This window comes from Triturus cristatus, chromosome 8 (genome assembly GCF_964204655.1).
Source record: "Triturus cristatus chromosome 8, aTriCri1.1, whole genome shotgun sequence".
Classification (NCBI taxonomy): domain Eukaryota; kingdom Metazoa; phylum Chordata; class Amphibia; order Caudata; family Salamandridae; genus Triturus; species Triturus cristatus.
In genome coordinates this window covers 1,277,230,788-1,277,243,303 of record NC_140591.1, presented here as the reverse complement: position 1 = coordinate 1,277,243,303, position 12,516 = coordinate 1,277,230,788, and the positions used below count along the sequence as shown (strand labels likewise).

At 42.6% G+C, this 12,516-nt stretch overlaps 1 protein-coding gene across 1 annotated transcript in view; it reads left to right on the top strand.

Annotated features, from left to right (window-relative positions):
- Window positions 1–12,516, top strand: part of SFT2D2 (SFT2 domain containing 2) — an 88,987-nt gene that overhangs the window by 36,808 nt on the left and 39,663 nt on the right. The window contains exons 2-3 of the mRNA XM_085623000.1: window positions 1,455–1,541; window positions 11,188–11,273. Of these exons, the coding sequence (XP_085479126.1) occupies window positions 1,455–1,541; window positions 11,188–11,273 (173 nt within the window). The remainder of the gene's footprint in view (window positions 1–1,454; window positions 1,542–11,187; window positions 11,274–12,516) is intronic.

Below are 12,516 nucleotides of genomic sequence, written 5' to 3'. Positions count from 1 at the left end.
TTGCAGTGATTAAAAAAAGTGAAGCTACAAGTCCTACAGTGCTATTTGCTATTCTTGTTGCTATAATCCTAGTACTCACCGAAGGCAGCACACATAATTAGGCCACTTGGCAGGAACAGCTTGCCAACTACCCACCCATCCATCCATGCCATAATGCTGTTATGTAGACTACATTGGCCATCATTATTGCAGTTTCACTACTCTGCTGTGCAGGTTAGCTGTCCCATATCTTCATGACAGTCCCTTAAGCTCATCTGCTATGCATATAAAAAAATTGATGGCAGTGATATTGCACATTTATTTGCATCATTGTTTCCACATAAAACTACTTAAGTATAACTAGCATACTCCAGGATAAAAGGTATAGCCATTATTCCTATATCTTCTGAGCCTCGCTCTTGCTTCCTCTGTGTGCTGGCCTCCAAGTGTCTTTTTGGTTTAAATAAATAAAAAAAAAATTGCTAAAGCGCTTTAAGCCACACGATGGTTGGTGCCTGCCAACTCAGTCCACATACATACAAACCACAACCATGGATAAAAGACATTGTTATTTACCGCACCAATAGCTTTAACTCCAGCTAATGCAAGACCGATTGCATTGCAAATGTTTGGTTGTGGTTGCCGTTACCTAAACCAGAAGCTTATCTAAATGTGGCTGGGGGTCTTAGGTCTTTGAGGGTCCCTGCCTTCTCATCTTTCCAGATAGGATGCTGCTTCATGTGGGTTTAGGTCTTGTCCTTAAGATTTTGTCTAAATGGCACAGGGAAGCTAGCATCCTTATGCCGGACATCATACACAAGCCAAGATACATCTTAGGCAAAGAATAACAGAATATTAATATTTTTAGGTTGGCATTTTAGATTGTTGGTGTGCAGGGAATTCTTTTTGTTTCACAGATAACATTTTTGTGCACTTCTCCAGTGTTTATATACCTATACTGAAATTAATGTTGCATAAAGGTAAGACATTAATGGTCCCATCACCTCCTTTATAACTTTCAATGTTACCACATTCTATCCAATATTATGTGAATAGTTTGAATATTTGCTATTGTCCTGTTTTTTTCTTTTACACAAAACCAAGCCTCTACCTCATAAAGCATAAACATATTTCTTTGTTAAGGGATTAAAACTTCCACTCCATATATTGGTTTTGGCTTTGTTCTTTGGGTTCAAAATTACATCTTAAAAAGAGAAAAACTGTCATCAAGTGTCTTTATTTTTATTAGCTTTTCTCCCCAACGTTTTGTCTAATTGAGTGTCAAGCATCATGGCCCTTTCATGAGGGCAATCAGATGTGGAACATACATGTAATGTAAAGCAGTCTCTATTCGGGACACTTATCCCTAATGTCTTTGATTAATTACGTCATTGTAATTTGGGCCATTGCAAGAATTAGAAGGGAACTAATCAATTCCTTATAGTAAATCTCTGTTTTTGGTGTTTGTCTTATAGGTGATTGATGCAACATCCTTAAGCTGGGGCACAAGACTGAAAGGTTTTATTGCATGCTTTGTAATCGGAGTTCTCTGCTCCATTCTGGTAAGTTAATTAGTTTCTTTTGTCTGTTTTCTTTCTCGCATCTTAAATGGCCAAGTGTGACTGTTTGTTGTGAATGTTGGTAATGAGGTCCAAATTGGAGAAGTTTATACCATGACTAGTGTGTTCCTGAACCGCGCCCCCAAATATATGCTCGAAACTGCTCTATGACAAGCACATCATGTTTGAGAGGCGTTCATACTGTACCAAACACACTAAAGATACCTTTTTAAAATAAGAACAAATGAATGGATACAATTTGTTCAAATAATAAGAAGCATAATTTGTTTTTTAATGACTACTCTAATCTCCCAGTTTCCGTTTAGTAATTGAGTTTCTAATGTCCTCATTAAATCAATACAATTGTATTAAACACTGCAGAAAATGTTGCTGATCGAAAAATGCTGTGAAATAGGAAAGATTCCGCGATTCTGATGAAATGTGACCAACAAGGCACAAAAAATGTAGTTACTCTGAGCAGGGCTTCCCCCTGCCCCTAAGCTGCACTGTGTTTGGTTTCACTTCTGCAAGATCCTAAATTAAGGCAGATAGTGTGTGCAGGACTGAGAGGAGTGTGGAGACAGGTATGTGAAGTCTGTAGCGCCCTTAGGACAGACAGACAGACAGACAGCCAGCCAGACTGTGATGCGTACATTGACAAACCTGCTGGGCCGGTCAGAGAAGGGCTTGGTTCCTGCTGCTGATTATCACCACATGAAAACTTTCAGCTTAGTATTTTTCATGCACTCTGACAGGTAGATGCCTGCTTACTTAGTTTGTCTTTTAAGAACTATGCCCAGTTCAATTAATGCTGATTCAAAAATAATCCCGAGCCCATGTGTTCAAATCACAGATCTCCACAAAGATTTGATGTAGATATGTCTTCCAAGATTGCGTAAGTCTTTTTTGCAGCTTTTGCCAAATTAAGATCTTCTCTAAAATGTCAAGCTCTTGATTTATTTTGTTACCTTCCTGTCTACGTTTTCAATCCGTATATTCATTAGATTAATTCATTAGTTCTTACTCCCACACTAGCAAAAGATCTTCATCATGATCATCATAGATGGGGAATATTTAAGAGTAGAGACCCAGTGGGATCCTATTAAGCCTCTGATATTGCTTTAAGGTTGCTCACTCCCACAATTTTGGTCTTGATGAAGATCTTTTGTTACTATGGGAGAAAGAACTTATTAGTATATCTATAAATCTAATGAAAATACTAATTGAAAACGCAGACAAGATGGTTGCGGAATTAATACAAGTGATTGACAAATTGGAGAAGGGGATATCAGATCTCAATTTGGCAGAAGCTACCACCAATAATAATGCAATCCTGGAGGACATATCTACATCAACTCTTTGTGGGGAGCTGTGATTTGAACACTGGGGCTTGGGTTTATTTTTTAATGTGACTGGGGACACCCCTGGAGCAGCAATTTGGACTTTGTGTTTGAAATACTTGACACAATAGTGTGCAGAAGTTACCCTGCCACATCATTGTTATCAGTTAATGCTGATATTAAGACACTTGGTGGCCTTCACATCCGCTTGACCCACATTCATCTACTGTGACTCTGCAATTGTGCACAGTGAATTTGGTAGTTGCTACCTTCCTGTAGGAGTGATTAAGAGATGTATGGAAAGGAGGAGCCATGTAAAGAGCAAGAAGATGTTAGAAATGGGAGGGAGAAGAAATGAGTGAGTAGAAGATTAGTGGCAGAGGAGGAAAAAAGGACAGAGGGATAGTCTAGAGAGGGATTGGAATGAAGGGCAACGAGAGAGGAAAAGACCGAGGAAAGGGTAGACTACACAATTTATTGGCTTTGCCAATGCTTGTTTCCAGCTGCAGCTTTCAACTAGTAGTTGTCCACAAGGGGATGGTGGAGGAGAACAGTTACAGATGGGCACCAGCCCTTCCAGCTCCCCCACCCAAGTGACGCCACTTGCAGGATGGGGCAAACGAAGCTGTTAAAACAAAATCTGTGCCTGACGTCCAAACTGCCTTTCATAACAATAAGGAGGTGCCTCAGACGAACTCTCCTTCTAAATTCAAAAGCTGCACACTAAACAATTCTCTGTACCCAGAGTGGTAAAGAAAAAAGTACCAAATCTCCTACTCTGCTATTGATGGTGGTAGCTAAACTCTCTCTAGGGAATGGTAATGCCAACAAGTAGTCATTTGAAAGAGTACATTCCATGTGCATATCAAACCCGATCAAGTGATGCTGTATCTGTTTAATGAACACACAATTTTTGCTACCTACCTCTGTACAGTGTAGATTGCAAGACCATTTAAGGCGAAAGGTAATATAAAAAGTCCAGTTTTGCAACCTCATTTAACCTTTGGGCAGTGGGGTGATATAACAACATGTTATTTGAATTCATTGCTGTCACGGCCCTCATAAATAAAAACGTAAAAAAACATTTTGTGTCACTGAACTGCAGCAAGTAACTCTCTGGTTTCTGATTGACAGAGGTTTGTGTAGTGGCTAGGAGAGGAGCTGAACTTCTGCGATCTAAGTGAGCGTAAACTGGAGGTCACGCATTTGTTGTTACTGGCAGGGCCCACTCAGCCTTTCATCCTTGCAAGCGTTGTAAATTGAACAGTGCTGAGTTGGGTGATAGTAGAGTCCTTTCAGTGCATCTGTTTGAGGCATGGCTGATATTAAGGGATGGGGGGGTGCCTTTCCTTCAGCTCAACAGAATGAATGAAATGAGTTATAACAGTTGCTGGGCTGGGGTGAGGGGAAAAAAGCTCTGCGCCAGTAAAAGAATCACAACAAAAGAGAAAAAAAACATGGAAGGGTGAGCAAGATACGTGACTGATAGCTGGAGGGGGCAAGCAAGAGGACTGGCAGTGCAAACACCTGCACAGTTATTGAGTGCTTCCACAATAAGAAAAAAACTAGCTCTGAAAGCACTAGCAGTGGAAGGACACTGGGCAAGGAAGCGGTACATGAGCCATTCTTCAACGGAGAGCAAAACAAAAGAAGAGGAAGTGAAGCTGGCATTAGCTGACTAAAGAGAAGTAAGCAAATAAGAGTGACAATGAAGCCAACCAGTGGTAAGCATGGGCAGGCTCTAAGCCCACTGTAAGTAAACAAAATATCTTGCAAGCGAAATCCATACTCTTTCACAGGTGAGTCCTAAAAAAGAGGGGGTGGGGGGCAAAGAGCAGAGGAGAATAGGCAGGTACGACAGGTGAATATGGGAGAGGAGGGTTTTAGGAGAAGTGGATGAGGGAGAAGGAGAGGATGAGGAGTGGACAGTAGAAGAGTAGAGTTGGACACAGGCAGAGGAGGAGCAGCAAAGTGAGGATGTAGTGAAATAGGTTTACTGGGAGGAAGATACCGATAGACTAAGACACATCAAGAGGAGGGAGAATTAAATATATTTTGATGGAAAATGGCTGCTAGGTCCTTCTAGTCTTGCATTCCAGACTTGGATTGGAGGCAACTGGAAATCCTCCTGATAGGCATATGAATAGGAGTCTGGTTTCAGAGCCAGTGGGCTCCTGGATTTCCAGCCAGTGCTAGCATTGGAAAACATTTACTCCAAAGATTCCATAGATTGGGGGTTACGGTGTGGCAGCGGAAAGGGGGTGGAATCATGAGGGACGAAGTCATGAAAAGCAGAGTCTGACGGTCAACTTATATATTTAGTTTTAAAATACTCTGGCACAGAAATTGGCAACAAGAACGAATGTGACAGGAAATCAGAGGTTAAGGCGCCTACTGCTTAGATCTTTGTGTGCTCAGCAGTTAAATAGCATCCGGGTATCCGCATTACCTGCACTGTTCCCAGATCATTTTGCCCCGACTACAGCTCTAAGGAACCAGCACTGATTTGATTTACTGCTGTTCCCTTAGGTAGTAAGCCAGATGTGACGTATGGCAGCATTTCTGGTGGATCCCCTTTAGAACTACCTGCAAAGAATTTATTTTTGGGGAAATAAATCTGCCAGTCCTATATCTATCTCTGGACCCTCACAAAGTACGTTGGGTTTGCTTGGTGTAAATTGAGCTGTTCAAGCATTTTCCAGGGCTATATTAACCTCCCTTACCTGCAGCAGCCTCACAGTGTACATGATCCCCAATGTTACCATTAAAACAGTAATATCACTCTAGACCTCACAAAGGTTTGGTCTGTTTGAGGGCTAAGAGTGTAAAATGAGTGATTAGAGTTTACTTTATGTCATGAAATTCTTGCTGCCACGGTCTTGCAGCTTTATGGGCTTAAAGTAACACTCATAGGGACTACCTGGTACTCTTTTTATTGATTCTGGGGGAAGCGAAGATGATTTGGCTCTGAGATAGTGTTCCTTCTTCAACCAATAATTATGCTTGCATATCTCTGCAGCATGCACATTAATGTAATGAGCTGTATTACTAGGATTAATGCTTCTCGCTCTTTTGCGCTTCTGAACTCCTTGATCTGTTACTCAGCCTCCTGCTTTTCCGTTTAGGAATGAGCATTTTCAACCAGTGCTCAGAGACAATTTTGCAGGTCTATGTAAGTGAACCCATTCATAAAAAAACAATAGGCCTTTAAGGGTGGATTGTTAGTGCACAGTGTTAAAGGCTCCAGGCTGCTACTTTGTTACATGGAAACGCAGAAATTACCATATTTGGCAATGATTTTTGTTATGGAAACCTCCTCTGACAAACCCTGGAACCAGGAGATTTGCACTCTAATGAGCCTTGCTAGAGCCACTTAAGAGAGGTTTTATAATGTTTTGTCAACTGTAATTTTGTACATGTATGTAATTCTATGCCTATCATTTAGCACTGTGTGCAGTGACATAACCTCAGCGCCCGTGGTGCGGGTGGCCCTTAGCACAGTACACTGGATCTGGGACAAAGTAGAAGGTGGTGGGCCCCTGGTTGGGGGCGGAGGAGGCTAGCCATCCATGTACTTTGCAGGGGGGGGCACTGATTGTGTGTAGTACTTTTTTGTTCTGGCTTTAGTTGATCTGTCAGGCTCTCGCAACAATACAAAATCATAGAAATACAAGCATACATTTACATTCAGAGGGGCTTTGGGTCAATCCTCTGCAGCAGCTGGCTTGTCTGTGGGTGAGAGACACCCGACGATACTCCTAGTCCCTTTCTGACCAATAGGAAAAGGTTTCCAGTCCCTTCTCTGCCTAATTTTTCAATGGTTTGTGTTTGCTTTACTGCAAGAAGTCTAAAATGCCATTGGTCAGGGCATTTTCAAGCCATTCTAATTCGGGCTCCGGTTGTGGGTGTGTAAGGGAGTGCGTTATTTGACACTGTGGTGTCAAAGGGATGCCCACAGCTCCATCTGCATATTATGCTGAACTCCGTGGAGTCATCCTCTGCCCATTCAAGTCAACTTATTGTGTAGCTACTGTGAGGAATTTCACACCTCCTTCAGACCAAGTATTGAGCTGAGTTGTTGGAGACAAAGTGCAAATTAGCCCCCAATAGCTTCAGGCAGGGTCAATGTAACTTTTTAAAAGTTAGATAATTCCTAGATACTGAATACAAATCGGACTTTATCATAATAAAAATGTCATTTGATGGAGTCTGTAGCCGGTACAGGTCAAATATTATAGATTAAAGTGTATAATCTATGCTTTGAATTTCCCTATGTGCTGCCTACAGCCTGACCAGTGACAATGTCATTTTGGGCGTAGTCAGTGGGGGAACATGCCACTTCTAATGTCACACATGTTCCAATCTTAAATAATATGCTTACTAGCTTGTGTGCAGCAAGGTTCGCTTAGGGGTGGCTTATCTAATATTTGAAACCAGGTTTTCCTATCTATCAAAAGGGCGATTTTGGCAGATCTGTGCAGCTGGGTTCAAGCTGTTGCTGTCAGGTTACACAGGTTAGGCCGTTCCAAACTAGTTTGGCGGCGTTTCACAATCTGCAGATTGTTCATCTTTACAGTCTTGTTGCCTAATTTGTCAGTTACGTATCAAACAAAAGGTGAAAGGGCACAAGGGGAGACAAGGAGCTGGTTCAAGAGGTCCAGAAGCACGTGCTCTTAGCAAGAATCATGAAATTCAACAATGAGGCTAATGTTCCTGAGAGGAAAGAAAGCAGGGGAGAGGCACAATCTCTCAGAACATGGAGAGTGCCTGGGCCAGAGTACTGGAACGGGACAGTCAGCGGGACTGTTTGTTGCCCTCACACACCCTTAGAGGGTGTCATGCTTCATCATTGGACGGTGCCCTTCATTGGGCCGGTGCTGGAATTCCGAACGGGTCTCCTGAAGGGTCGCTTTAGCGGAGATCTTTTACAAAGGCTGCCGTTTTATGAATGCAAGTGAGGTGACTAGTGACGTGGAGTGTAGAATGCAGGTTAAAACTGATAATGGGATTCCAACGCTGTACTTTATTGGCAGGATTACCATTCCAGGGATAAAAAACGTATAGTAGGTTAGTGCTACCACTGGGTTCAGAAGCAGCCCGGTTAGTCTGAGTGTTGAGATCGGGTAAAGAACGTTTTTACCTTCTCGAGAGAGGGACCCAGTTGTGGTCACTCCTTCATGAATGTGTCAACATCTTTTGCACCTGAGCTGGTCGTAAGGATCCGAGGCGATTAATCAGGTCAAAACCCATAAAAACTTAGTGTATAAACTATCCCACACTGAGTGGTGCCCTTTTGTGTTACCTACTGTGTGAGAGTTGTGGTGTTCCGGGTCAGACCTGTAGGGATAGAAAAGCTTAGTGACAAAGACATTAAAAACACTGGTAGAGCAGTTCATAATCCATCAGTGAGTTCCCTTGGTCGTGGACCCATCTTCTGGTACCCCAATCGTGTAAAGTGTTTGCTTAAAAAGGAGAAATTAACGTATGAAAAGAAGCATGTGAGTATGCAGCTCTCCCATCACGGGGTACTTTAAAGATTTTGTAAAATATAATTTTGTGACTGCTTCCAAACAGTCCATTGCCAGATTTCTCCCACAGGCTGTATCCATAAAGCTGATTTTCCTATAGGGGTCCCATTTAGGGCTTTGAGTTCCTCAAAGGATAGCTGGAAGGGCGTGCTGAATAACTCCCCAGATTCATCCAACGTACCAGAGAGAATGTCTTCGGATTGTAAATCTAGGACATTTTTCTTTATTTCATGTTCCTTTTTTATGAGCATGGCCTCTGAGAGGTCTGCAATTGCTTTCTCTCCTTTCGTATCGGTGACAGTACCTGCTCTGCCCGTAGCCCTCGCCATAGGGCTGGTCTTACTCATACTACCTCCCCAGCCCCCCATCCAACATGTATGCAAAGAGCTCATCAGGTGTGTATGCCTTCTAAGGGTTTTGGTGTACCTCGGCCTCCATCACAAGGACTTTTGGATCAGCTCAATATGGATGACATGATTGAAGTTTAATTTATGATTGCCCAACCATTTGTGGAGTCAGTTGGATAGACAAAGGGCTATTCGGAACTTTGTTGTTTATTTCCGGAACCCAAGGCACCACCAATCGCCGACATCCTGACCAATACTTTAGTAAGTTTGTCTGGTTTCAACGAGGTGTTAGCTAGGGGACTGGACCCTGGTTCTTCTCAAATGCCTCCTCGATCGCTTTCTGAACTCTCAAGTTTCTAAGCATTCTTGATTCTGGTCTAACAGGCTAAAGAAGAAGAATGAAAGTCATGTAGCCTAGTAGCAGACGGAAGACATAATAGTGACATAATAGATATTTTGGAACGCTGCCAGCACCCCTAGTAGCCTACATGATAAAACCTGGTAGTCTTGAAGCAGAAATGCTGATCTAAATGTGTGAAAACCCTGTTTCCACCGTGCACCAATTCTGCCTTCATACTGCCACCTCCTCATAATGTTTTTGTTATATTTAGCATTAGGCGTTTGAACTTTAGTATTAGATCACATCATACCACCTTACATCTTGCTCCCCTGCCACTTAATACGTTAACCTACTTTACCGGCATACCGCACAGGGCAAGTGCTTACGCATTAAAAACTAAGGCTGCGCAAGATGACTCCAGTCCAGCTCCAAACAGATGCAGGTAGAAGGTGCTAGTATAGAAAAGAGGCAAACAGTACCAGTAGTGCCTCCACCGCCGTCGTGATGGTTGGGGCACAAATCCTTGCCTCCTCCTCCTCGTTGCAGGGCCAACATGGCACTCTGCCCGAAGCACTGCTGCCGCTATCACGGAGAAAATGAGGGAAAGTGACTGCAAGAGAGAGGCTAGCAGCATGGTGACCTGGTGCATGCGGGTGGTTGTAGATGGGTTTAGGCGTGTCAGGTGCTTGGGGACGCTGACAGTGCAAAGCAAGAGCGCAGGCAAGCAAGCCACATCGGCTGCTACTCCGGCCGCTTTCGCATCCGAACTGTGCAACTGCGGCATCAGATGCTTTAGAGTGCCCCTCCTGTCTGGCTATAAATCTCCTGGGTAGATGTCAACTGACGAGCCAGATATAATGTCACATTTTGGTAGTGTAATGCAATCTGATTTACACTTTTGTGATTACAAACTGCTTGTGCAGTATTGACGTAAGAGATCTTGCAGTCATCATCTTCTGTCTTTTTTTCCATGTCTGTGGATTTGACCTAGTTTGGTTTATTTGTCTCCTCTTCTTTTATCTAATGCTCATCCTTCTTTGCACTGTGTCCGCTTAAAACTATTTGCGAATAGGCTTCCACTTCGGTAACTAAATGGTAATGTCTGACCAGTGCTACAGAAGCATCAGTATTGAGAAATCTCACTATCTAGCAAAACGTTTATCATAGGAACTCTTATAAACAGGCTTAGCATTAATTTCACGGGGCAAACAACAAAGGAGGAGGAGGAGGTGGGTAAACAACAAGAAAGTTGCAAGCAACAACAGGCAAGCAACAACATGGAAGGGCACGTGTCAAGCAAAAACAACGGTCATTCAATGACGAGGGAGCAAAGTTGAAGCAACGACCTGGGACGATGAAGCAACGATGCATGGGGGAGGGTGAAACAGCGACGTGTGGAGGCACTGGGGAAACAGTTAAAGCAACAACAGTGATGACGGGAGAAGAAGAAAAAAGTACCTTAATCCCAGCGGAAGAACATTCACAAAATATTACTTAGTATTTGGTCCATGCTCCATGAAAGGAAGGAACCAATGAGGAGAAAGTGAAACCGGCATGCACTGACAAATCGGTAGTCTGTGCACCACTGGAAGTCAGCAACAGGAGCTCAGGGGGTCCGGGACTGTTTAGAAACGATATCAGATCAACTGATGAAAAAAGCATATCCATAAAAAAACAAAATTGAAAATTTTAAAACATTTTTTAACTGTTACTGAGTTTCAAATTGGTGGCTAAAAGTTAAGTTGATATCCTTAGCTTCAATTATCCTATATTGCTTCCACGTTTAGAAATAAAACTAAATTTTGAAATGCCCCACCTTCCCAATAAAATTAAAATGTTTATTTGTGTACATTATTTTGTGTATGAATTTAATATTTCATAATGTTCGTATTTGTTTGATATACTAATTCTGTATTGTTGTGCATTGTTTGGAGGTACAAGTCATATAAAACATTTAGACCAGGGTACCCAGCTTCCAGTAGGGATTGGGTGGGGGGGCATGGGGGCACATAAGTAAAAATGTTAAGAACTGCTGCTTTAAGACAATCATGTTATCTGTAACCCTTAAACTTAAAAGTTGTTTTTATTTTTTAGGGAGTTTGTTTGCTGTGGGTGCCTCGTAAAGGAACTATTCTTTTTGCTGTGTTTTACACCTTGGGAAATTTTGCTTCGCTTGGAAGGTAAATAATATTTTAAAAAGAAAATGACTTAAGTCATTGGGAGAGGAGTTGGCCTAACAGCTAGGGCGCTCGACCTCGGACCTGGGGAACTGGGTTTGAGTCTCGGTAACGACGCCGAACATCCTGTGATTCTGGGCAAATCACTTAATCTCCCCGTAACTAACAAAAAAAAAAAACAAACAAAAAAAATTAATGTGTGTCCTCATGTAACGTAACTGGTGCTATGTAAAGCGCTCTGGTACCTGAATGGATTTGGGTCTAGTTTGCGCTATATAAAACTCTGCAAAAAAAAAAATATATATAATGCAAAATAATTTGCACATTTCTTCTTGCCAGTCATACATTTCTGCAGAACTTTAGACTGATTTAGTTGTAGCTCGTAGAACCTTTATTTTCAGGGCAGCATTTAGCTCCTTGTCTGTTTTTGTTATAAGAAAGGTTTGAAGAAAGCCACCTAATGGAGAATAATGGCAAAATGATTTACAGGATTTTCCTTGGATTCTATCTTCTTGCATGTCCACTCTTTAATACAGCCATGCAGACGTTACTTCTAATTGCATATTAGAGAGGTCCTAGACAGGCATTACCTGGAGGCATGCATGATGTTAATTTCCAGGGGTGAAATAATTTGTGATTCGTCCATTCCAGTGTCCATGTTCAGGCTTCATAATTTCTTATGATTCAATGGGTCGGTGCTGGCTTTGCGTATGTATGGAGCCATGGAGTGCGATGATTAGTCTTCACTTATACCGAACTACAGTTATAGAAATAAATAGTCTGTCCCAAAATTAAACTGGGCTTATTTTACATTTGAAATAATGGTTTATAGCCATCTACACTAGCCCCTGCCCACATCCATTTTAGGTCACCTGCCTCACCTAATAGAGTGAATGGCTACCCCCTTTATTTGACCGACAAAGGGACTTATTATGACTTAGGCGCTCCTACAGCAGGCGGTGCAATGCGCTGTCTGCAGTAGGACCGCTAAAGCTGTGTGCTGCTGCCTGCTAGATTAGGAATTCAATCCTGGTCTGGTGGGCCGTCCTGCAGCGATCTTACAGCAGCGGTCTTACAGCAGCGGTCTGTTAGGCTCATAAAAGAGCCTAACATGCAGACCGCCGCTGTCAAAGCACCGACTGCACCTTGCTGCATGGTGTGGCATACATGCCACACCGTGCAGGAACTGGAGGTGCAAATCCAGGGGAGCACTATATGTGCCCCCGCCCCCCCTCCCCAGTTAACC